The sequence below is a fragment of the Pocillopora verrucosa genome, chromosome 5, assembly GCF_036669915.1.
Source record: "Pocillopora verrucosa isolate sample1 chromosome 5, ASM3666991v2, whole genome shotgun sequence".
Classification (NCBI taxonomy): domain Eukaryota; kingdom Metazoa; phylum Cnidaria; class Anthozoa; order Scleractinia; family Pocilloporidae; genus Pocillopora; species Pocillopora verrucosa.
In genome coordinates this window covers 12510592-12537282 of record NC_089316.1, presented here as the reverse complement: position 1 = coordinate 12537282, position 26691 = coordinate 12510592, and the positions used below count along the sequence as shown (strand labels likewise).

At 38.4% G+C, this 26691-nt stretch overlaps 1 protein-coding gene across 1 annotated transcript; it reads left to right on the top strand.

The window, feature by feature from the left end:
* Positions 1-113: 113 nt before the first annotated feature.
* LOC131781104 (TBC1 domain family member 2B) lies at positions 114-26691 on the top strand. The gene is made up of 34 exons (XM_059097760.2): positions 114-395; positions 1658-1709; positions 2516-2615; positions 2930-3004; positions 3192-3264; positions 4135-4209; positions 4604-4661; positions 5927-6068; positions 8078-8242; positions 9040-9120; positions 9833-9856; positions 10458-10548; positions 11119-11168; positions 11496-11546; positions 12028-12054; positions 12407-12479; positions 13073-13131; positions 13390-13489; positions 14095-14174; positions 14877-14955; positions 16648-16754; positions 17202-17287; positions 18038-18137; positions 19294-19402; positions 19655-19741; positions 20225-20461; positions 21100-21165; positions 21869-21927; positions 22562-22705; positions 23317-23383; positions 23502-23546; positions 24388-24522; positions 24768-24845; positions 25111-26691. The coding sequence occupies exons 1-34, from the start codon at positions 270-272 to the stop codon at positions 25207-25209; spliced, it is 3000 nt and encodes a 999-aa protein (XP_058953743.2). The 5' UTR covers positions 114-269; the 3' UTR covers positions 25210-26691.

Sequence of the window (26691 nt, the reverse complement as noted above, 5' to 3'; positions counted from 1 at the left end):
GTAAAGTTCGGAAATTGCTGGACTGCGAGGAATGACCTCTCTTAGATCTGGTTAATCCACGGTTTCTGGGATAGATATTTAAAATAAGCGTAGTTTTTGGTTACAAAAGCTTTCATTAAAGTAAAGAGTTATTCGCACAGGCGAGGGGTTTTTTCATCTTTCTTCTTTGATCGATCACATTTGGCACAGCTGGCATCCTTCCGGCCTCTTTCCGAAAATCTTACGAACTTACTGGTGGTCCCAGTCCAACGCATTTAAGTTTCCAAAACATGGAGGATTCTTGGGAGCTCGTTTCCGTGCCGTCTGAGATTCAACATTCAACAATCAGTAAAGAAACCCCTGATGAGAACACTGAGATCCCGCAGGAAAACAATGAGGGCAGTAGTAAGTCAAAGGTAAATAATTCAACGTGCATTGTGCGCTCACGTTTTAATGAGAGGTTAAATTCAGGAACACGAAAATGTGTCTTCAGCTCTCGAACCGCGGCAAGTTCGTTACGACCCCAAGTGCACACGTGAGAAACAGTTTTGAAGATGTACGGTTCGTGATGAATTTTTATAATTATTAATAACGTGGTAGATAATTACGTGCCGGTGTCAAAAAGCACGCCCCTACCGAAGTTGTACCACGGAACATGCACAGAAAGTTCTGCGTCACAGCTTATACGTTACGATTCTTACAGAACAAGGAAGTGTTGAATTTAGTTAAGTGAGCAGTCGAAGCCAGTAAGTGATATTTGTGAAGTAAATCGAAAGGAATATGTTCTTTTTCGCAGAGAATTGCAGAAATGTTGCGATTTTTCACTTTCTATCTTTTTCCGTATAACATGGGCTATGATGGAGTTGCCTGTTACTCTAGCCTCTCTCTCTTTGATAACATCATAAACCTTTTGCTCTCCAAATGATTACCGGTATTCCGATCTTACGTGTTTTTGATTTTGAACGCTTTCTACTAAAAAATCCAATAAAAATAACATTCATTATGGGTGTTAAGTGCACAATTCTCTGATTGTATAAAAACTTTGGCCTGTAAATAAAGACAATCCTCAGAGCCAGGGTGTGCAGGTGCATATAAATTCTCTCGCCTCAACTTGCTTTAGGTGAAGAGGTCTCATTCAATTTTAAGTAATTTTGATTTTTAAAAAATAGTTTTACATAGTCAGGAATAGTAAAGACCATGACTTGTTATTTCCCCTTGAAGCTGTGACGTACAATTAAAATAATGTTAGATCAAGATATTGTTATCCCTGTAGCTGTTCAATATGCCTTTTCTTATCCGCCAGGCTCACTGAATGATCTATTGATTATTTAACAAATCAGTTGGGGAAGAGTTTTGTTTAAAGTACTCAATAGGAATCAATTTAAATGGTGTAGTTGTGTGTATCTGCATATACAGGAGATTTGTCATTTGATCAGCACGAGTGTCTTTTAAGAGGAAACTGACCTCGATATTAATTCCTTTTACTGCCACTCATTTCCTCTCACAGTAAATTAGAGAATTTGTCTTTAAAAAAAAATGTTAATTGATGTTTTCGTGTTTCATTATCTCTTGCGATGTTTGTATATTGATATTCTTTACTGATCACTGTTGAAAGTGAAAGAATTCCTTAATGGATTCTTTTAAGCCTGATAGTGGTAAATTTTTTTGCTTTTTATAGAAAATTACAAGTGGAACACCAACACTCTGTGGATTTTTGAACAAGCTGGGTGGTAAGTAGATTTTATTTAACCCTTTAAACCCAAAGAGTGACCAGTATCTAATTTCTCTCCACGGTAATACTGCTGAATCATTCACTAAGAGAATGAGAATGAAGAAAATTATTGCCAACCCAAGAAGCTTTAATCTTCACATGAATTCTCCTTGTCAGTACTAAAAGAAACATATGGATGAGAGTATAGAGAATATGGATACTGATTTTAGGGTGTAAAGGGTTAACCTATGTCCAAAATTATACTCTTTTGCTTATTGTTATGGATTGGTGCCATGAAAATGTGACCCCTCCTGTAAAAAATAGGACCTTTTGTAAAGTTCCATTTCCAAGTTGTAGTAAATCTATAATTATAGCGAAAAGATTCCATGTTGCCATACTGCATCTTTTCAGTTATAGATCGCAGATGATATCAAAATGTGGTACAAAGAGAAAAGTGGCAAACAAGATACAGCTGAGTGTGTCACTGATTTTCTTACAACATTTTGATTTCTACTGTGATCTTTTACTATACAGACCAATGGTGACATGGAGTCTATTTTTTTATATGGAGAAAGAGAAAAATGTCGTCAATGGTGATGTCATTTGTGTGTCAGTGTCCTCTAATAGGTCACAAGTAAGAACCTTGCGTGTAGGATTCAGCTTATCATATAATTATCAGTACAGCGCAGTAACAGTCAGGTAACTTTCCCTTGGAATTTCCAATAAGTTATCTGATCATGGGTCAGCTAAAAGGTTAAAGGATATAAACAAGAATAACTGTGAACAATCCTCTCTCTATTCTCCTGTTTGTTCATTACATTGTAGCAAAGGGAATAAAAACATGGAAAACAAGATGGTTTCTGTATGAGGAGAGGAAGTGCAGGTTGTATTATTTCCGTACTCCTCAGGACAGTACACCTCTTGGGTAGGTAACGTTGCTAGCGATTGCAAATATGTTCCATTTGAACTGTGTAGAATTATAGTGTTCCTGATCTTCACTTCTTAAATTAATGACACAGTGTATATGCAGAACAGGCTTACAATTTGCTTCATCATTTAAGCCCTAGGAGTGACTGGCTTTTAATTTCTCTTCACAGTATCACCTTTAAATTAAACATGAAGGTTATGAGAGCAAATAAAAGAATCACTGAGTCAAATCAGAGTCAAATGAAGAGTTGTTATCAGTTTAGTGATATATGTCCAGTTTGTGTAGACTGTGTGTGTTATTTTAATTTTCAGCTCTATTGATCTGGCGAATGCATCTTTCACTTTTGAAGTTGAAGATTCAGACAGACTAACACAGTTTCAGATTTGGTGAGAAAATTTTTAGATACTGAATCAAAGATGATCTTTTCAATATGCTGTCTGACAACATACTTCAAGGACATCTTAGTATAATCTTAGGACTGCTCAAATGGGGAAGCGGATAAATATATGCTTGCTTAGGGGGATTTTGGTATAGGTTTGAATTTTTTTTTTACAAATGTTTTTACTTCCATAGCACATCTGGAAGAACCTATCAGCTGCAAGCAAAAGATAAACAGACTATGATGTTCTGGCTTCAAGAGCTTCAGGTTCTAGCTGCTGCCATACTTATTGTGTGGTCTGATGCATAAAAATGTTTGAGTCAGTTTGTGGGTCAACATGAAGAAAATGCATTTTATAAATTTAACATCAGTTCTGTTCACTCTAAATGATTAGGCTAATCATTCTTGAAAGGTCAGCTTTGGAAACTCTGTAGGGTGGACAATTCACATTTAAAACCATATATGCTGTAATACTCCCTGCTGATGCAGTGCCACAGTTTTTTTTAGGAAACTCAACTTTTTTATTTGTTTAACCAGCTGCCTCATGTGAATGAAAGGTAGATGCAAGGGGTATATCTTAAGGGATTTCATTTTTTGCCAGCTAGCTTCCAGATAGAATACTGGGCTCAGTTGTTCAAAGGAGAGATAGCCCTAGCCAATGGATAAATTGCTATCCAGTGGATCAGTGTTAGCAAAATGTACTGGGCTATCCAAGGGTTAAAAAGTTTTTCAATGGATAGTGATATTCACCCTTTGAACAACCATACCCTGCTCTTTTGGCTAGCAAATCCATGCTGCCCAGACAGACATGACTCTTATTTCAGACATGTACCTTTCCCTATTGATTGGATCAGTGAAAGGAAAAGGAAAAAGGTTAGGGGAAGAGAAGTGATCAACAACTGTGTAGAATTGCTGGCAATAATTGCCACTAAATTATTCAGGACTGTTCAAAATAACCATTACTAACAATGGAACTCCAAACCCTAAGTTTCAGCTATAACAGAGTAGCAACATTTCATAATTATGGGCTTTGCTCTTGTTAGATTGTCTGCAGATCTAGACCTGAAGAGCCCGCACTTAGAGCTAGTGACCATTAAGTTTCACTGTATATCATATATGTTTTTATGCAATATTTAGGGAAGACGGCTGGAGTACAGTAGAAAGAGAGCAAATGCAGTTGTACAGAATAGAGGAGACATTTCAGCTCTTGGGGTAAGTTGTGATTCTATATATTTATGTGCTAGATATAAATTAATATGCAATGTTCCTTGAATTTGCACATACAGAAACTAAATATCATTTGTTCAGCTACAGGTTGGATTAGCCCATAAAGGGCAGGTTCTAGAATTCCAATGAGATGAGGAAGAAAAAAAAGGGCAGTTGGGGTATTTTAAGTTAGTTTGATACATCAAAATCAGGATTTTTATTTGTTTCTTTTTTCCCAGACAGTGAAGACAGTGCAACAAAAATTATATGCCTGGTAACTTTCATCATCACCTACAACAAGCACCAATTTGATTACCACAATGCTTTACATAATTATTCAAGTTTTTATAACAGTCAATTGATGCCAACTGGTTATTTACCTTGTTCTTACTTATAACAGCAGTCAACCTGTGGTTTATTAGCTGAAGAGGAAGAAAGAGAAGTTGATCCCAATAAAGGTGAACACCTGACCCAATACACCATAATATGGGTATGCATCTTCTCTATACCGTTCTCTATACATTTCCTAAGGTGCTGACAAGGAGAATTTGTTTAATAATCAAGAGCTTCTTTAGTTGGTGATGATTTCCTTTATTCTTTCGACCTTAATGTATGATTTTTGGGTGACATTGGTTGTAGATAGAAATAAGAAGCTGGTCACCTAGAGGGATTAAAGTGCCCCTGGGTTGAAGGGGCATCTACCACATCATTCCAGTGATCAGTGGCTGTTTAAAATAACTGTTCTTGCTCGTAAAAAGTAAGCTCCACTTACTGGCACCATTTTCACCCCTTATCCCTTTAACCCCTAAGAATGACAGGTGTCTTATTTCTCCTCACATTATCATTGCAGAGTTGAAAATTAAGGTCATTCTAATGAAAGAAATTATTGCTAACTAAAGAAGCTCTTGATTGCTTGGCAAATTCTCCTTGTCAGTAACTTAGAGAATGTATTGAGAATGGTATGGAGAATATGCATACTGATATTAGGTTGTAAGAGGTTTAGAGTGTCTGATTACAATGTCACTCAATAAGCAAAGTTGCCTATTAAACAAAATTGACTGGTTGCATCATGGGAAATGAACCAGTCATAACTGACAGCGAAATCCAGTTGTTCCAGTCATTGCTTAGAATGAAAGCAATTGCAAAGATAGTAAACAATTCAGATGGAGAATTCACTGCTCACTACCTTTGATCATTTTTTGCAAGTTATTCTGCCAACACTACAGTTGTACTTGAACAGGAGCTTCCATTGCACTGTGTTAACCCTTTAACTCCCACAAGTGATTAACATGTAACTTCTCCCTATAATATCCATACATTATTCAGCAAACAGGTAATGAGAATATTCAAACTTGTCAGGTAGACGCTGCTATCTTGATCTAGCCCAAGTTCTCATCACTAATTTGTAAGGAAATGTGTAGCAGCTAGAGGGGAGAATTAACAATCACAGCTTGGGAGGGTTATAACCCATTAAAACTCTAAGAGTGACCGGCATTTAATTTCTCCTTACAATCATACTGCTAAGTCATTCTTTAAGATCATGATAAACAGGAAAAGATTGCCACCTTAAGACATTTTGATTGTTAAACAAATTCTCCTTGTCAGTACCAAAGGAAATATACAGAGAAGAGAATGGAGAATATGGGTACTGATGTTAGAGTGTGGAGGGCTAAGTACACATACCTGTGTGTAACTAATAAGAGTTTATTGTTGTTGTCAACAGATCCAAAGACAGTGCATATCATAGAGCCTGTCCCTGCACCAGAGTCTGTTGGTGAGGAGGCTGCTGCCTTGAAAACACCATCACCTGGTATCCTCTCCAACTTTTCATTCACAAATTTGAAGACTGAGATAAAGAACATAAGGTAACTCAAACTGTTTTTATTTAACAAATAGAGAAGCCTTGACTGTGCTCTGTTCTTTTGTAAAGCACGCAGGAAGCGGCTAGAGCACGAAAGAAGTGTAGGGGGAAACACGAGACGCTTCCTAAGTGCTTTTCAACAGAACAGAGCACAGTCAAGGCTTCTCTATTTGTTTTATAATAAAATAATCCGTTAAATTCCCCAAGAATTACTTTCAATTTTCAAAACAAATCTTATTTCCAAAGCGAACAACAGTGTCGTCAGCATGCTCTATACTCTCATAAAGCACACTACAATAAGCCAATCAGAATCCCTGTTAGAATGGTTCAAATAATCTGATTGGCTGTACAAGACTAAAGCTGTCAAAAATGTCAAACCATCAAAGTTCAAAAACCATCAAAGTTCATATTCTGCAATAGTTTACAAACTAAAATAGCTCGGCATGTCGAATTTAACACTTTTGCCTGAAGTTTTCTAGTTTCTAATACAGGATCTGAAAGTGAAATGTTCAGTGAAATTCGGCCCAATCGTGGCTCACAAAAATACGCAAGTTATTTCACATGACAAGTAGAAAACAAACTGTTCAAGGCGAGTGAATTATGAAGGAACAACAGCCGAATTCACTAAGAAATGAAGATCGCTCGGAATGACAGCGCCGCAAAACTCGGTTGCAGTGACTGATCTGGCCTTCCACTCAACGCATCGGAAAGGTAATCAGGGCAGGCTCTTATTTTTTCACTCGAAGGGTAGTCGATTTAGTTCCTGAGGCTTGCTCCATTGCGATGACCGAAGATCGCCATGATTAGCTAGCCGCGATAGACCTTAAGTCGCTCTGACACCGTCATGATTAATATGAATTTTAACAGTTATGCCAGGTTATATTTTTCACAATTCCTGTTTTTTTCTAGTTGAAATCGAAACTCTATATACTACACAAGTGTTAGCTGTGTTTGAGTTTTAATTACCGTACGTAAACTCGCAATCTAACTGAGCGTGAAAAACCGTTAAAAAAACTCGGACTGTCTATCTTGTGTTATCTTTGAGGATTTTTGTCTCTGCTCACATTACAGTAACGTAAATTACTGCGCCTGGCATTTTTGCAAACCTTTGCTCTCTTGTTCCGAAATTTCACTTTCAATTAACGAAAGAAAAGCTAGAAAGAAGTCCCGGAAAAGGTCGGACATAGTACGATTTGGCAGATGGCGTGACAGCTTTAGCTCAGTTCTATGCTCTATACTCTCATAGAGCACGCTCTTTCAACCAATGACACTACGTGTTATATCCGAGCTTTATTATAATAATTATTATTCCACTTCTATGCCATTCTACCATACTAAGGTAACAGAATGTGCAAATCCAAGGGTATTACACTGTAGACCTGGGCAAAAATAGGGATGAAAAGCAGATGAACAAAATCATAATGGCAGCATGGAACGATTCATGCTTAGGTGTCATTAATTTTTTTAGACTTGACTTGGTAACAAACTTTTAAGCGCAGCAGATTTTTAAGTCATCGGATAAGGTTTATATATTACAGGCAAAGTGACAATAACTGTAGCCAAACACTACAGGTAATTTAACCATGTGTAATTTGAGTTGTGATGCGTGGACTTGTATCCATTATGGAGGAGTTAAATTATGCATGACTGTTCCTAGTCATATGGGACGTGCTTTCTATGGTGACATAGAAGCTTGGCATGTGAGTAGAAGCAAGCTTTTACCCTGCCAGGCTTGTGCTGTAGGAGGAGGTGAGGTTCCACAGCAGCAGAACCGCCAGGAAACGGGGAGTGAGTGGTGTAGAAGTTAGGAGACAGTAGTCACAGGAGAAAAGTTTCTTGGGCTCAACTTCACCCACCCCCCCTTTCACCACCTTCCCCCCTAACCCCCCCCCTTCCCCCCCCCCTTTCCCTATCCGTACGCCTTAACCACGGTGGCAACTGTGAATTCAACTCCGGCGAGATGATCCTGGCAAAATAAATATTATTAATATAAAATATTTCTTGTCATATCAGAGATGCAAAGAGACAGTCTGTAGTTCTATCCCAACAACCCCCACTCAACATATCAGCACCTTTATCTGGCACAGAATTGTTACAACAAGTTCAGGCATTGGACGAATCCAACAACGGTATTGGCCAGTCATCAGCAGATGAGAAAATGGCTGATGAAAGCAAAAGGTATACCAGGATGAGTAGCGGTCATTCTCTATATACCCTCATAATATGGGAAGCAAAAAAACTTTATTAACAACAAAACTTATCTTTAGTTCATTCTTAAACACAGGAGATGCAGTCTCTCTCTTGCTAACATTGATTCAGAGACTTTACAGCTGACCCTTTAAGAATATTAAGTATTTGCATGTACTAAAACAGTGGATAGCGTTTAAGGCGCGTTCTGATTGGCTGTTTAACCCCAATCTCCTTTGCTATTGACCTCTGAGCAACTCGCACGGGCTCTGCGTCTGAAAATATTGTCATCGTTGCAGGAATAACTGAGTAAAATCACCTTTTTTTGCCAGATTTCCTCGCTGTGTTTTTTATATTTTAAACAACTCTTTATCTCAGAGTCTGTGACTAGCGGTAGATATTTACCTTGCCGCTTGGTGGGTCGGTAAATTTCCATCACTAGCCACCTCCTCCTTAGTGGGTAGTTGTTAACTATTAATGTTGATTGATTAATGTTGTCAACCAATGTGGCCATTGTATTGGAAGATACATTGTCTCGCCTAGTTTGAATTGAAATGAAAGGCATCAAGTGATTCAAATTCTAAGTATCAATTATCAATTTAGCAATAATTACTCATTGTTGTTTTCTGTCAAGTGTCTTTGCTTAACTGTCTTCTGTTGACTGTTTTAACATGCTCGCTCCAGCAATTTGTTGCCAGCAAGAAGCGGACGATATTGCCGGTGCCTGGTTCATAGTAAAACCGAGAATTTTACGGATTTTTCCTCTGTTATCATTTCTTATCCTATAGTTCATTCTCAAGTTACATCAAGAATGACAGCAACAACCAACAGCAACAAGAAAACACAGAAGAGAAAACAAAACCATTCAGGTGAGTGTTTTATTTTTTTGCGCTTGTATCATGTTTATAGAATTTGTTTGGATTCCTTAAGAACCGAGTGAGTCTCCAAACATTTTTTTCAAGTATAAAACAAACTCAAAAAGACCATTTCCAAGTTCTAAGAACCCTCATTGTTGGGATTAGATAAATTTCAAAACCTCCGTTGTGAAAATGAGTTTCATTTGCGTGAGAATAGAAAGTAATTTTCTTTAGAAGCGTTAGACTTTCCTCTTTAGAACAATAAGCTTCAGGATCTCAGAAATCGGCGGCAGAAAAAAAAGACTTTTAGTCGGTGATCATTTCGTTAATTCTCATGACTTTAATGTTTGATTCAGCATTGATACTGTAAGGAGAAATTAGCGGGTAGTCACTCTTAGAGGTCAAATGGTTCAAAAGAAATCCACCAATTTTGCCAAACTAATCTTTTGAGCTCCCCATTGTCAGAGATACCCATGCGATTCACAACAAAAGACTTCAAAGTGAAAATAGATATTGTTTTTTTCCTTTTCCTGAATTATAGCTAGCGTCCATTTATACGCTTTATATGATTTTTGACTGGCGATGAAGGGAACCATTGACGCTGAGAGAACAAATTTGTCTTCCGCGGCTCTAAGCTAACTAAGACTCCATCACACTAACTTTCCTATGTTCATTTGTAGCTGTTTTGTATAATCATCTTATCGTTCTCTATTTACTCTTTCAGTTTCAAGGCCGGAACACTTCGCAAGTAAGTACATTATACGAAAGGCAACTACAATAAGGTTCTGCCAGACCCTATTTATACGGTTTCGAATAACCGAGACAATCCTCCCCCTCGACAAAACTTGACGGAGCTTTTTTGTGGAGTTGTGAGTTGTAACAGCTGATCCCTCACCAGTCTCTCTCGTACCAGCTATTCAGTTAACATACTAGACAAACTCTGAGTCGGTTCGTCTCGGGTAGGCGAGTCGAAGTGTTTATATGAGAAAAAGATGTCTCGCTTGACAGGCTTACAGTTAGAGAACACACCCTCCTGAGTTTGCTCGGCTCTCGAGACCAGTCCGTCAGATTCATACAAACGGTTGTTTGAATTTTTCAAAGAAATAAGGGAAAAGTGAATTTTTTCAAAGAAATAAGAGAAAAGTTATCTCGGTTAGATTAACTTAGAGGGAGGATTTTCTCGGGTTCCGAGACCATATGAATGGGTCCTTAAATCTGACTCTGCCAGTGTCGTTGGTAATGATATCGAAGTTATCATATGATTCCTATTAATGTGATCTCTAAAGTTATCTGCAGTTACTTTGTTAATTTGTATTCTTTGTTTTTGTTTTTTTTCTTTTTTCGCTCAGGAAATTTGCCGGCGGTCGAACAACTGGTCAGTCTTCGGGAGGAGGAAGACCCACATCTCGATGCTTGACTCGATGCCCGGATTGTGAAAAGGTATATTTTAATCTGTGAATTAAGGTTGGGAGATAATCGGGGCTACTAACTATTAAAACCAGATTGTTGAGTCATTGTTTACCAGAATTTATTTTTTTCAACTCCTTGTTCCCTTTTTTGCAACAGTTTGTTAGAGGCCTCTTGCAGGCTTTTAGTTAGAGTACAATGAGCAATAGTAGATTAGGGGGAAATCAGGGGGGAAGTTTGGGACGGAGAGCTAGCTTTAAGCGTTACATATATGTAAAAGAAATGCAGAACGATGGACAGCTCGGAGTAGCCGTTACTTGCCAAAACCTTCTCTCCTTTTTTCTTTTTTTTCTTTTTTCTTTTTTTTTTTTTTTTTTCACCTCCGCGCCATAAAAGCGCCCAATTTCTTAACTAGGCACATGGAACAGGCTGCATGAGATTACTGTATAACTGAATCTCGCTTTGCTGACTGCCTGTACAGACACTGGATGGGGATGTATGAGGAGTAGAGGAATTTAGGGAAGCCTTTTTTTTTTTTTGAGCCAGTGTCAGGCAAGAAATTTATACATATATTTTTGACTTCTGCTAATATTTTTCCTTCAGCTTCAAGACGCTCTTGCTGCTGCAGAAACAAGCCTAAAAACAGCTCAGGAGTAAGTTATTCCTTTAAACCAATTAGTTGCAAGCTAAAACCATGTGCAACTTGGTCAGTTGTGCTTTCCCGGGCTTTGGTTAGTTTTTTTTGGTCTACTTGAAGTATCTGTTGGCTACTCATACGCGTGATTTAAGCATGTTCAGTTGACCTCTGGGACACCGAATGCAGTCGTTCGCTTCACGCGATGTACTGCCAGTTTGCAAGATTACATATTGTGTTTAGCAGCTCTTGTATTTTATTGTCTGTCTTAGCGAGTACATTCCGTGACCCATCAATCCAATTAGTTCAATTCTATTTATTTATTTTCTCTATTGTAATCCTGTAGCGAGGTACAAATTCGACAAGATGTGATCGAAAGTCTTCACGAGCATCTCAGGTAATATCAGTTGTGAGCTGAGTTAAATTTGAATGAATGAATGAATGAATGAATGAATGGAAGCAATCGGAAGGTGTCCTGTGAAAACTGTCGATACCTCCTGTTCAAAAGGATTTTATTGAAGAAGTTGAATCCTACTAAGAATGTGCTTGTTTGTGTGTATAAGTGTGTTCCTTAAAAGTTTACCGCTTTTCAGTTTCCATAATTTGCCCAAGTCTCAGACACGGCTTTCTAGTTACTTGAAGATAACTCATGGGAGTTTAAATTTTCGTATTTTTGAGTGTAATGACTTCTTGTTTTTAATATTTGGTTGTACTTTTCTCTTACGGCAGGTCTCATGAGTTTGACTTGCTCTTGATGTTTGTTGATTAAGACCAACATGAATTGTACTTTGCTGAAAGTGAATCAATGTGCATTCATGATCGAAAACACGGTTAGCTGTAATTAAATGCATTAACAAATCTCGTTCCTTTTATTGCAGACATTTTGAGATAGAAAAGAGCAAAAGGTATGATATAACTATTTGTAATAATTAGAATTTGTTTACGCTTTAATCCTTAACTCTTTTAAGTGACCAAGACAGAATTTATCCCTGCAATGTTAATACAATATCAAGCAGATAAGTGATGAGAATAAAGAAAAATATCAATCTGGGGATTATTAGTTGATCCAATGCTAAATTCTCTGAACTAACATTGTAAGATTTGTATCGTCGACCGTAAGGAGAATTTCAAATTTGATCTCGGAGTTAAAGGGTTAAGAAATACTGGAAACTCATCGGCGTTTTAGACGCGCCTGAAAGTTTTCATGTTATTTTCGCTCTGTCCCCAAACGATTTTTATCATATTTGCTCTCCTAAGGACACAAGACGAAGATGATGAACAGAGATCTTTATCAGAAGAAATGAAGGACAAACTCATATACATTGCACAAGTTAGTTTTATGTAATCTTTACTTAGTAGCGAGCTTTTATTATGGACCATGGCGGATGATCCCTTGAAAATCGTGGGTCTCGTAAACTTTTTATCTTTTCTGGAATCTCGTCAGTCTGTGATGATGGAATTTTTTTATTTATGGCCGAGAGCCTTATTCAGTGTCAGCTAAGGTAGCTGTAGGACCTATGGAATTCAGTGTATGATCGCTGCTGGTCGAAATATTGGGAAAAGAAGCTGATATATAGCAAAACCGACTGCGGAGGAGCTTTACAACTTCAACACAAAGATTTTGGTATTTTGCAATAATCCGAATATGGTTACCACATGGAACCGATGAGAATCCAAATTAAAAATCAGTACACTCAAAAAGGTGGTTTTGAGTGTGCTTTGCTTTTGTTTTGTTTTGTTTTGTTTTTCGATGCTATGGTTACTATTTGTTTTATTTTTGGGGGATGTAGGTGTGTTTTTAGCATCTTGCACTCGACCCCATGCTCGACGCCTTTCTCTTTTCTTTTGTCTGAATTTGTGAGTTGGATAAATTTTTAACTGTTGACCAATATCTTTGTTTTGTTTCTTTTCCTGTCTGAGCAGTTGGAAGAAAAACTGAAGGAGCAGACTGCAGAGCTGAAAAAGACTGACGTTGCAACCAAGTAAAACTGAATTCACGTATTACTGAATTAATTACAGAACCGCGACGTTCTTTCACCCATAAAACTCTCTACAAAAATGCATACTTAGCTTCAGGCCACAAAGTGGTCGAAACCAAAGCTTATAGCGCTTCACCTACCGATAGAGCCTATATTCAGTTTTCTCTGTCACGCAAGAGGAGTATAAATCAAGTACCCTTTTTATCACTCATTCATGAGCCAGTTATTGCTCTAGACCGTTGATTTCCGCCTTTCTTGTAGGGCGCTGAATAAAGAACTTCGAGAGAGCAGGGACCAAATCCAGATGTACCAGGAGATGACAGCAGTTAAGGACCAAGTCGTTGTCTCGCTCACTAACAAGGTAAACGAAGGTGTTATAGTAACAAGCACTTGTTAAACAAGTGTGCTGATTCCTTCACTTAACTCTTTTCACCCTAAAATCAGTGTGGATATTCTCCTTACTGTTCTCGATATATTTCCTAAGGTGCTGACAAGGAGAATTTGTTTAACAATCAGGGGTGATAATGTAAGGAGAAGTTAGATGTAAGTGACTTTTAGGGGTCAAATGGTCAGGCGCTTACTGCTGCTATAATGTCTTGGTGGTCCTCTGCGTCCGATGACATCATGGGCTCAGTATGTTCTTCAAAGTTCAACTGTTGACAGCAACATTTTTATGGTACTTCGGAAAAGCTCCAATGCTTTCAACAAAACATTTTTTATTTGTCTCCCAGGTAACTTAATGAAAGAAAAAGAGTTTCACAGGTTCAAAATCGCTCGCTATGTTTGTTCTTATCCTTCAAGACAAAAATTGCTGACTCCTCACAAACTGGTTTACAGTATAAGTCAAGCAACATACCACTGTTCACGGGGGTTACCGGGAGCGTTACAAATAGTTTATTAGGGGACGTAGAACAGGTGGCAAAAGATAATCACTGACCTGTACACTTTCTCTCTTTCTCTCATTAGTTATACACGTTGGAGAAATCCACTGTAGAGGGTGAAGAAGTGCAAGAATTTGACGACGAAAATAATGAAGAATTTGAAAGGTGTGTACTACTAGAAAGTTCTCCCGTTGAAATGTTTTTTTTTTTCTTACGCGAACGTTCTTTGGTCGCGAAGCTTTTGTAACACGCCTTTGCGTTTCATTTATCAAAGAGGTAGAAGGTGCTGCGCTTTTTTTCCGCGCGCGTTCGCCCCATGCCCTTGCTCGGCTCTCGCTCCACTCACGCATCTCCTGCCTGGATGAAAGAAAGCGGGAAGGCTTACGCAAGCTATTTTTCTCGTCACGCCCGTTCTTCTTGTTAGGGGCTAGAGTGTGTTGCGTGACCAAAACAGAACGAGGCTACGAAAGTGGAAATAACAGAAAACGATTAAGAAAATAGTCGCATCGATTTAAAACTTTAGCAGGCTTCCTCAGTTTGAACAATTCAAACGTAATAAATTGAGTTACCTGGAAGTCGGACAACGAACTTAAAAAAGCGGACTGTATACCGGCCTAAATTTGTGAGTTTCTGATTTCTTTACAAAGGGAACTAAAATTGCGTGCAGTAGTCGACAAACCGTCTGTTCGGTCAAGTAGAGTTTCCTGCTGAGAGGGAATGTCTGCCAACCAGAGCAAGCATCATACAAGTGATATCTCAACCTTTTTACAGTCGCATTTTAAATGTCAAATATGCTCTGGCATTTTGTTTGATGAAATATTTATGAAGGGAAAGGTTTGGACGGTATTTTCTGTGCTTCGTTTGTAGTTCGCCGTCTTGTAAGAACAGTGATACCAAATCCGCAGAGAATAGAATTGATGATATGCAGGAGGTAGAAAAACTCAAGGTAGGGAAGAGCTCAATAGTATTCTGTTCTCAAGCTCTATATTACTGTAGCTTGAGATCAGAAGGCTATTGTACTCATTAAGTGGTTACCTGCTACACAATACGTTGTCTCGTTAAGCTAGCTGCTTCCTTAAAACCTGTCTTTTTTAAAGTGTAAATATCAGTTCTCGGCTCTGCCTGCCGTACAACTCTCATTATTTATCTTTGGGAATTTGGTTTTAAATCAAACAAAGTTCCCTTTGTTAACATTCAATTTCTTTTTCCCATCACATCTCTGTGTAGCAATGTATTTAAATGGTAGGGAAAATTTAGGTTTTGTTTAGTCTTGGGAGTGAAGGGCCCAACGCTACCTGGCATTTTGGGCCTGTTTTATAAACGAAGTCATTTTTAGGCTCAGTTTCAGACATTCGATCACATGCGGCCCAAGCTGCAGCTGTGAGATGATCATGTTGCGCAATAACAGTCATGGCGGAATTATAAGAGTTTGTATGGGCATATTTACGGCCGCCCTAAGAAATAAAATAATACGTCAAATTCTCAAAAAAAATACCTCGCCTTACTTCTACAGCGTAACGCTTGTTATCTGGCCGCTTACTTTGATGAAAAGGACGCATTTTAGCGAGTTGTCCATTTCGACGTTTTCAACCGTCATAAGAAAAGCCCAAGGCTGAACACTCCATTTCCGAACGCCTGATCCGAGAAGCGAACTAAATTGAATACTGGAATAAATCCTTCCAAGGTTTTCCTATGACTCCGAAAATAATCACAGATTTGTGGTCGCCCGGTCATTCTGAGCTTGGATTTTTCGCTTCTCGGATCAGGCGTTCGGAAATGGAGTGTTCAGCCTTGGGCTTTTCTTATGTACGTTGAAAACCTCGAAATGAACAACTCGCTAGAATGGGCTCTTTTCATCAAAGTAAGCGATCAGATAACAAATGATACGCTGTAGAAGTAAGGTGAGGTGTTTTTTTTTGAGAATTTGACGTATTTTTTTTTATTCCTGAGGGCGGTCGTAAATATGCACATACAAACTCTTATAATTCCGCCATGACTGTTATTGCGCAAGATGATCATCTCACAGCTGGAGCTTGGGCCGCCTGTGATTCGATAGACTTCGAGACGTTTTGACGAGTGGTTTGTTTGAAGTAAATTGGTGATTTTTCAGTGTTAGCCAAATGCTTTCTTGGCACTGTTCACAAAAATCAACGTTTAAATAAAATGCTTGTGGAGCTCAATTATTTAAATTTTTTAAGTGCCTACGTTTTTGGAATTTTCACGGAAGCAACGGTTCTCATTCCGAACGAGCCAATGAAATGTCAGAGAATACTATTATATCATTTTTACACTAAACACCCTGTTTTACTCTTTCCCAATTCATCTTTTAACTCTGCATTACTGCATTTTAGGTCTTAAACACCTTTTCAAACACTCGAGCACCATCTTGTTCCATTTCCAAAGAAGAGTGTCACGATACCATTAGTCGGCAGTTGTCACATAGGTGGTTTTAGAATGACACTTATCCTCCTCCTTGGTGCCCAAACCGGTTTTTCCTAAACTAGTTGTCCAGGTTCATTCATGACAAGTACTAGGCAGTATTTGTTACTGCAGAAATTGGTCCTATTTGTTCAAAAATTAGCATAATGAACAAATTTAACTTCAATTAAGTAACGATGTTGTTCTTTTCTCCTTAAAGGAAACATGCCAAGCCTATGTGCTTCAAAATCGGTTCTTAAACAGCGAGATTCTGGAATTTAATAAGCTCAGAGCGCATGACAGTGAGATTCTCAAGGCGCAGGCGATGTAAGTATAATGCGATTTTTCATTGATTGTCATACGAAAAGAGCCACGGCAATCACACTGGTCAGTCAGAACAAAGGAGAACACCCCAGTCATCCAATGAAAAGAAAAGACAAAGAGAAAACAAACAAACTGACTCAAGGGCGGGAACTTAAGTGATCAAGACACGAAACATTTTGGTTGTGCACCCGACTGACGGTCATACGAGTTTTCTAGAGCAATTACAGGGCGTAGTCAAGTCAAAATAATGAAAAGCTGTGGTTCGAGTGAAAAGTACCCTTTTTTAACAAATATAGCACCGTCATTTTCAAAATCACGCTGGACGCTTTGTTCTCTATTTAATACCACAATTATAAACCTTTGTTTCGCGTGGTGGTATCTTTCTGGAGAAACAAAAGACGACGCAAATTCTTGTCGTCAGTGTTATGAAATTTGTCTTGGTTTTTTCAGGCGACTGGCCACCGTTGAAGCTGAGATGTGTAAATATAAAAGCAAGTACTTCCTTGTACTTAGAGAATTCCAGAAACCGCGAAAAGGTGAAGTGTTGGTTTACTTGTTGGGAAATACCATGACAGCCTTTAGAAGGAAAGTCTTGGTGAATCTTTTGATGTCTTCGTTCTGAGGAAGGAGTAATTTTGTTCAAAACTTATCCTTCGATCTTCACAATGTGAATACTCTACAGGTCTGCACACAAAACCCGTGATGCTATCATTGGCTTGCATAGAGTTTAATTCGTGTGGTTTTTGAGTTTTTGAGAGGCTTATTTCCCGTTGTTCTCAGCCCGATATTCTTGATATTTTAAGGATTTCTTAACTAGACACCAGGTTACCTTCAAGACCTCTTACAGGCAACTTAGGTTCCCGTTTTGCCACTCCTTACAAAGGACACGTAACCCTTCAACTCCCAGATCAAATGTGTAATTCTCCCAACTGTCAACCATACAATTCTTGTAATGTTAGTTCAGAGAATATAGTATTAGATCAACTAATTATCCTCAAATTGATATTTTTCTTTATTCTCATCACTTACCTGGTTGATACTGTATTGATATTGCAAGAGGAAATTCTGTCTTGGTCACTCATGGGAGTTAAAGGTTAAGTAATCATGTCCCGGTGAGGTTAAGCCTGTGGATGAGTCAATCTTGCATCAGGTTTCGCCCAAACCTACTTATAAAAGAGTATTATGGTATTAGCTGGAGAGGCCTTTAGCTGCAGATGTCTGGTTGAGCCAATCAATGGGAGTTTTTTTTAAAACTCTTTGAACTGTTAATGGGATATTTCGTTTAGATGGCGAGCGCTGGGACGTGGACGATGATGTCATCAGTAGACTGGTGGAGGATGCTATTGACAGCGAATCACGGGAGGTGTTGACACTGTCCCGGTCCAGGTCAGTTACTCGAGCCTGCGATTCGATAGAGCAGGACTACTAAACACCTTTGGGTGCCTTGCATAGGCTGCCAGCTCCGTTGTTTGAAAATTGTTTATTAATTCATTAGAGTTTATGGTCGCGGGCATAAATATGTTTCGGGCTCGACTAGCTTGAGCCGCGAGGAGAGGGTTAAAATGAGCACTGAGAGGGGTCCAGAACATTATTATGCCAAAAAACATAAAATGTCTTACCACTATTATCATTTTGGAGGGCATCGAGGAAAATAAAAATTATTAAAAAAACAAACAAACAAACAAACCGTCCGAACAATGACGCATTTTAGTCTGCCAAAAGCTCTATCTTAGCACGCAAAATACGCCACAATGCCCAACCAAGTGATAATTAAGTATCTTTATATCGTAGCATCTCTGTGCTTCAGCGTACAACATAACATATTCTAGAGAAAGACGCGTGTCATATGAACTTCGTAATAGACCTCGCTCACTGTGGAGTCTCTATGGCTCAGTGGTTAGAGCATCGGAGCGCGGTATCCAAAGGTCTGAGGTTCGATTCCTCATGGCGACTCAGAATTTTTTCTTTGTCCCACGCTCGTGACAAGACGGACAAAAAACATCTTCCTGTGTTTCTTTACCGAGCTCAAAACTTACCATCTCTCTTATTTGTATCTACATAACATATTCTGTTTGGCGAATCATCTCCTAAGAGGCTTTTTTGACTCTGCCAACTCGATGAGCTCGACGTACGTAGGAGGACATGTCAACAATTCTTGATTGAATTGTAGTGAAAAATTACGCACCTCTTTAAATCCCTGATGTTCCTTTTTTCCTCACCATCTTAACTTCTTATTGGTTAATTATAACTTCTTTTTGGTTTTTTCCGAACTAATATTTTTGTCTCCTTTTTGTTGAAGGTAATTTTGCACGTCTGAGATAGTAATTATTAATTCTCTCTTCTATATACACAACATTTCCTTGTTAATTAGCTAGGAGAGTTTGGTGTCATATCAAGGTGAAACCCTTTGGCTAATAAGTTTGTCAATTCTCAGCGACTGCTTGCTGAACACGTCATCGGAATTGTTGGTAAAAGTTAATTGCTAACCAGTGATAGTGATCTTATCATTAGTTTTTGTATCATTATTTTTTTTTTTTCCCAGTATTCAACCGTACGACCGCTGGGGCTTCAGGCAGAATCTTCAAGGCGAAGACGAAGAGGCATTCCTATCAATGGCGAAGAAGATGGACAGAAGATCAGAAGAACTCATGGCAAGTGGAGTTGTTTAGTTACATCCGGTAGTAAACGTTGCCTTATCTGAAACGTTGGTGATTCGTTGTGTTGCACTCGAAAGGTGTTGATGTTATTATGGATGTTATTATCGATTGACCACATTAAAAGACCTATGTTACTCGGTGGATTAAAAGTTCAGGGCGGGTGCGGTTGAGATCTCTAAATTGGACACACAGCGTCTCCCGTTAAAAGATGTTACACAAAGTAACATACAGCTTCTTTTCCTTCAGGAAAAACTAAGCTCACAAGAAATGTCAGTAGAAGTGAAGTGGGAAAACTATATGGTAGCACACAAGAACAGAGATCTGCAAAAAGCGGTGAGCGCTCAGATTTAATTTTCTCCTCTTTTCACAAGGCCACAGGCCTAACTGAGGCCTCATTTTTTCGTGTCCTTTTTCCCCTGCCTTATTTTTTTTTTAATTTGTTCGTCTGGTCTACATTAAAAGAACGTTGAAGAACAAAGAGGTAAGCTTTTGGTCCGGCTTTGGGATATGTCTTTGTTAACGTTTTTAGTTGTTAGTCTCAAGAACGAAAGTTTTTTTTTGAAACGTTCGCGTAAAAAGTAATATCAGTGTGATCTTCTCAGAGACCACAAATTTAATGGCGGACTGCGTGTAGACAAACCTTGTCGATGAAAACATATTCGAAAAAGAAGAAAAACGATTCTTATGAAGACAGTTTACTATGCAGATGTCAAAGGGAACATAATTTCTGTCTGAAACGAAAAACAACTGAAATGTGTATGTTGATATGTAAGTTGTGAACAATGTCGTCACAACGTTTGAATTTTCCCATTTCAGCCTGAACTGAAAGCGCTGGTTAGAACTGGTGTACCACACGAGCATCGCGCCACGATATGGAATTTCTGCATCGATGAGTGCGTACAAGAGACAAGGAGAATAGCAGGAGACGAGTATTATCATCATCTGCTAGAGTCCATCAAAGGTCGGCCGTCTCCTGCAGTGAAGCAGATCGAGCTTGACTTGCTGCGCACCTTACCGAATAATAAACACTATGACAAGCTAGACGCCGACGGGGTAGGTGCTTGAGGTCAACAGTGATATTACCTATCATTGCATATTGACCGACTCGCATAGATGCTGTAGCTCATTTCGATTTCTGTTGCAAGAAAACTCCAGGAGTATTGCCACTCCTCCTGAATGGGGTTAGTCCATCTCAAGTTAACCCTCTAACATTTCACCAGGTTTCCCTGAGCAGTTTACTGGTTTCCAGGCCCATATATACTGCTGAGTGATTAGACACAATGTAAAAGTAAAGTAACCTCTGCCCAAGAACCCAACCCAGTGAAACTTACGAAGGCCATTAAATTCGATCTTTCATCCGTCAGCGTACATTTTTTCTCCGGTTGATAACCTCAGGGAAATCTCCCTGGTTTCCACGAGAGTCAATTCTTTCTCCACGTTACATCAAGGAAATATCAATGATTCTTGTACTCTGCATGTGACTTGCGGAAATTGGACGCCGCTAGGACTCTTTTGTCCAATTGCTCATTCAGTTGGTCGGGGAAATTTGTTAGGGAAAAGTAAGGGAAAATTAAAAAAAACTATTTCTGTGGCAACCATCAAAGAGCTGTTTATGCTATTGCTATCGTTGCAGTAGCTAGCGCTTCGTTTGTTTTGCTTTTTGATTTGTTTGTTTGTTTATTTTCTAACAGACAACCAAACTTAGAGAAGTTCTTCTCGCTTATAGTTGGCATAATCCTGATGTAGGTTATTGTCAGGTAAGGTGATTGTTAGGTGATAATGTGTAAATTATGTGACGAATTTTTGTCACATAACCGTTCTATACTTGTTTTAGGACATTAGGGGGAAATATCTTGATCAAACTCGCTGAGTGAAGGGTGTAAGGAGTCTTGGGTCACAAAAGCTTGTTCGTTCTTGAGTGTACCATACCTTGCTGCTACAACGTCTAAAGTATTCTTTCTTATAGTAACTTTTACTACCACAATTTCCGAAAAGCTACGTGCTTACATTTGGTTATGTTTCCTTAACCTTGAAAGATGACGCAACACCTGCGCTCTATGTCAGGTAGCCACACTTGCTAACGGCTTAATATTACAGATAACTTCCGTAGTTAGAAAAGACTTTAAGATATGAACCGTGCGCTGATAAAAAAGCAAAAGTTTCAAGCAAATAAAACGCTTTATATAGTGATGACAAGAGAAACATCAAATTCAAAATGTGTCTCTCAATGTAAACCACACAATAGTTTTTAATTTGATGAAGGGCTAACGCTCGAAACGTCAGCTTTAAAGCTCTTTACGGTGGCCAATTTACTTTATCAACTCAGTTGAGAAAGCCAGTTTATCTCGTTTTACCCCCAACTGAAGCAGAGACTAAGAGACTAACCCCCTTTATACAGTTCCTAATTTAAGCTACACAACACATATTTTCATGATTTTCTCTTTCTTTTGTATTGTATAGGGATTAAACCGGCTGGTCGCCATTGCTCTACTGTATCTTAACGAAGAAGAGTCATTCTGGTGAGTGTGAATTGTTATTAGTTAGCTTGTGTTTTATATTCCGTTTTTCGTGACGGTCATTATTGATGATGGTGACGGTGGACACGGATGTATCATTGAAAGGTCATTAATTTTTCAATTGAAAAAGTTTGAAAGAGAAACGATTCCAACTCAGTAATAAAGCTTGAAGTCTGAACGGCTATCAGCAGTGCCATTTATTCAGGAATCAAGCTTTGTTTTACTCTTTGTCGCATTTTTTTTTATGGGCAATAAGAGAGGTAAAATGAAACAAAACAACCAATTAGATTTCGAGGCAATCGTGTTGTAAAAATGAAAGGAAAAACACCATAATATGACTGACTTCACACTGAACTTTCCCGCTTAAACTTTGTTCAGAAAAGGTTGGACGAATTTGGAAATGTGCATCCTGTGAATGACAGTAATGAGTTTCTTAAAGCTGACTATCATCTTTCAGGACGATTTAAAATTAGATGCAGTAAAGTGGAAATAGCACTATGTTTCGTGTAATTTTGGTTTGAAATCGCACTTGTTGCTGTCAGACCAAATTTGCACTTCTCTCAGTTCAATTGTCATAATCAATATGGTGTGCACTTTGAATGAATACATTCCAAATGTTTTACGTTGATTGCTTCAGGTGTTTGGTAGCTATTGTAGAACACCTCATGCCAAGAGATTACTTTTCCAAAACATTGGTTGCGTCTCAAGCTGATCAGCGCGTTCTCAAGGATCTGTTGGCTGAGAAACTCCCAAGACTAAGTGCACATTTCGACGCTCTTATGTAAGCAGTTGAGAAGCATCTCATCGAGGCAAAGTTTAACCTACAGCACGAACTACTTTAAGAAACTGACGTTGGAAACCTGGTTCAATAACTTAGAGCTGACTTTTTTTCAAGGATTTCAACAAAAACTGGCACCATACAAACGACTTATTCACGACATGTTATCTAACTGAACAGAGCAACAAATAGACACTGATCGATCATGACCGACTTACCCTACGTGAGTCTTATGAAAAATAACATCACGTCAGAATTAACTCATTAGTTTTCACCAATCAAACTTAAAACACTCTACCGACAAACAACTCTTAACTTATTGATGACATTTACTAAGGTTGTCTAAACCTCAGTCAATGTAAGCGACAACATCCCAGCTCAGAACTATTCTCCATAATCATCTGTTACCACTGGGTCAAAACCATTACTTTATTATCTGATCACTCTTTGCATGTTATTGTACTTGTATTGTCAGAAAAATTGATTGGTTTGACACTTTTGACAGTCGAGGATTATCCACGACGTGCGCTCTGCTGATTGATAATGGATCAGCTGTTTATGTTGTCATAGAACTAAAGCGACAGATGTGATTGGTTTGTTTGTTTGATTGACAGGGTGGATCTTTCGCTGGTTTCTTTCAATTGGTTTTTGACTGTGTTCGTGGACAGTTTTCCCATACAGGTAACAAAACCATAGGTCACCAGCTGTGCACATAACAGAATATCAGACTGATTTTATTGATGTCTAATTGTGATCCGATCCCTTTTGTAGTAATACATAGCCATTTTTCCTATTTCAGACAACCCTGCGAGTCTGGGACACTTTTCTTTATGAGGGGAATAAGGTAGGCCCTAATATAATCATAGCTATCTTAAAATTTAAGGATAGTTTTGCTTGTTTTAAGTAACGTAGGTGAAGAGGTAAACTCGGTCTTCTAAGACATTTGGCAGTAAAACCAACTCTAAGACTGCCCTTCAAAATTTCACTCAATATAACATTGCAAGTAATTCTCTCTGTAAAAGCTATGAGTATGTTGAATTTTTTCATAACTGTACAATTTTCGGGAAGCAACCTCAGCAAAAGAATCCGAAGAGACTTTTTTTTCCACTGAAGAATTGGCAAGAATGAGGGACCAGCCATTGTTTGACCCTTTCGCTCCTAAGATCTCATCAGTTATTCTCTTTACTGTCTGCCGTACAATTATTATGGTGTTAATTCGGAGAATTTGGTGTTGGATTAACTAATAATCCCCTAAATGATATTTCTTTCAATTCTCATCACTTGTGTATTGTAAGGATATTGTGAGGAGAAATTCTGTCTTGGTCATTCATGGGAATTAAAGGTTAACGTCGAGGCGAGGGGGGGGTGGATTTTGGGCGGAACACATGATTTTCAATGGGGAAAGTGGGGGGGTGGGTGGGTCAGTCGTCGCGAACAGAGTATAAAGAGAAGACTATAGGAAATTGACTGCCAGTGAGGGGGGATCTAAGAATACTTCAGAGCCGAGGGGGAGAAGAAATCAGGTAATTTTGATGGTGACATCACTAAAATCCTTCAAACCATCCCCCTTTTCCCCCTCCCCCAGCCATAAATGATGAGCGATCCCCTCTGTTATTGAAATTCACGAAGCATTGTCACTGTGAGAGATTTCGGTATTTGCTGATTGTGTTGTCCTTTTCTGTCAGGTGATGTTTCGCTTTGCTCTCGCGGTTTTCAAGAGCAGCGAAGAGCTACTTTTAAAGTGTGAGGATCACATGAGCATATTCAACTTCCTGAGACAAGTGCCTGAAAAAATCACCGATGCTAACATCTTATCTCAGGTTAGCGATAGCTCTTACGATATGTAGCATGTTTTAAAGCAAGCAGTCGAGGAAGATAATCCTCTAGATATACGTGAAGTCAAACAAGTCATCATACTTGCAGAGGCAAAGTTTGTGATAGTTTCTACGCTGTATAGCATGTTTTAAAGCAAGCAAAGGATTACCTGGATTATAGACTCGTCCATTGCAAATGGGAAACCATCACAGGGAAATATAAATGTCTTTTCTTTCTTTTTTTCTTTTAGATTGCCTTCCAATTTCTGAATCCTTTCCCGATGCAGAAGATTAGAACAAAGCGAGCCTATCACTTGGAAGTCGTTAAGGTATGGTCATAACTCTTCCCACAACTTAACGTCAGCTCGCATTTCTTGTGTTACAAAAGAACACTTTCCTTACCTTGTCGGAAATCTTCGAAAGAGTTTGGAAATCTTTGAACAGGGCAGTCCCGAAATTCATGTTGTTATTCTGTATCTCATACGTTTTCGGTGACAACTTCACAGTAAGTAAGTGTATGTGGAGGAAACTGGTTGATTCGTTGCCTGGCAGTCATCGCAAGAATGAAAATTTCCTTTTTTTTTAATCTTACAGCGTGAGCTTGCCGAGTTAGACAAATTACGCGAGGACTACGTTACAAGCAAGGCAGACGAGCCTGAATCTCGGGATGGAGACATTTTAGGTGAAGACTGAGAGCACTAGGAACCAGTTAATCCACAAGAGGGAAAGTGAAGAGAAGTCTAAAGACAGAGCCATTTTTTTGGAGTGCCTGTGGGTTTTATGAGTAATTTGCTTCTGTCTGAAGCGTCTTTATGTTAAGTTTAGCTTACGATTTAACCAGTGAATAATTGGTAAAGCCCTTGATAGAATTAGGGCTTGAAACCCAATTGTGTTAGAAAAATTTTACGTGGGTATTTTACTATAAATGTTTTAGTCATAAACGGGTGATTTTTTAAATTTTTTCTTTGCCAAATATATGGTTTTTCCAATCTGCTTCAAGGTTACTGAGCAGTAAATTGTGAATTACTCTTCCGTTCAGATTGCAACGTTTCATTCGTGACTCATTCGTTCTACTTCTCCGTCAATGGCCCCTTCGGTGTTTCTTCAAACCTTATCAGTGCTTCACTTCCTGCCGCCTAACTAAGGGACGTTGGTGCATGTTATGGAACACTGGGCTGGAGATATGTAAAATATATATAAATGCTAAACATACTTTATGCAGAATTATTTTGTATTGAAATAGGATAAGCTTTATACAACAAATTTTATTCATATGATATCAGTTGTTCAGGCAAAAATTACCCTCACGCAGGTATTTTTGTTTGGTTTAGGATCATACAGGTGATTCAGATGAAGATAACCATAATTTTTCAATGAAAAAAAGTTCTATTTTCTCTCTTTGCTCTTAAAAAAATGTAAATTTGATGTCAAGTAACATATTCTCAGAAACAAACTTAGGTACAGAGTTTTGCGACAATTAGCTAGAGCTTGAATATCATTTTTTTTTCCCTGATTACTTTCTCGTTCCCTTTCATTTTTTCTCGCTATAAAGACGTTAAAAACCGCTTTGTTGCATGTGGGTTTTAAATTTTGTGTATCATCCTTCATTCACAACTTTCAGAAATTATGGCGAACAACTTATGGTATCAACATTTTAGTTAATACATTTCTTAGAAGTGTTCCCAAGCGACTTTGATGAGGTGAATTTATGGACTGATTCTCCGAGAATGGCTTTGAAAATTAATTTTGAAGCCACGCAGACTGAGAATATGCTCACTAAGAAACGCTATGTCCTGAATTAATTTCATGAGTTTACTGTATGAGTTAGATGTTTGTAGATTTATATCTGAAAGAGCTGACACTTATCTGTAACATATTCAGTACCTTTCCTCAAATTCTGTAAAAGAACCGTTCATAAAGAGCAATAAGAGAAATATCCTATTTACTTCAATACCTATCCTCTTCAGTATTAATCGAACATACATGCAAACGATGATAATAAAAGTGAAGAGGAAAAAAAGAAGGAAATGCAATTCTTAAATTCCTTGTTTTCCTTCATACTTTAATGATCCCTAGTTTCAACCCATACATTCATTCTGAATTGGTTATGTGAGTACAATATCGTTTGGTTGCGATAAAGTTTTGCTTTTACTAATTTTCTTTGAATAAATTAAA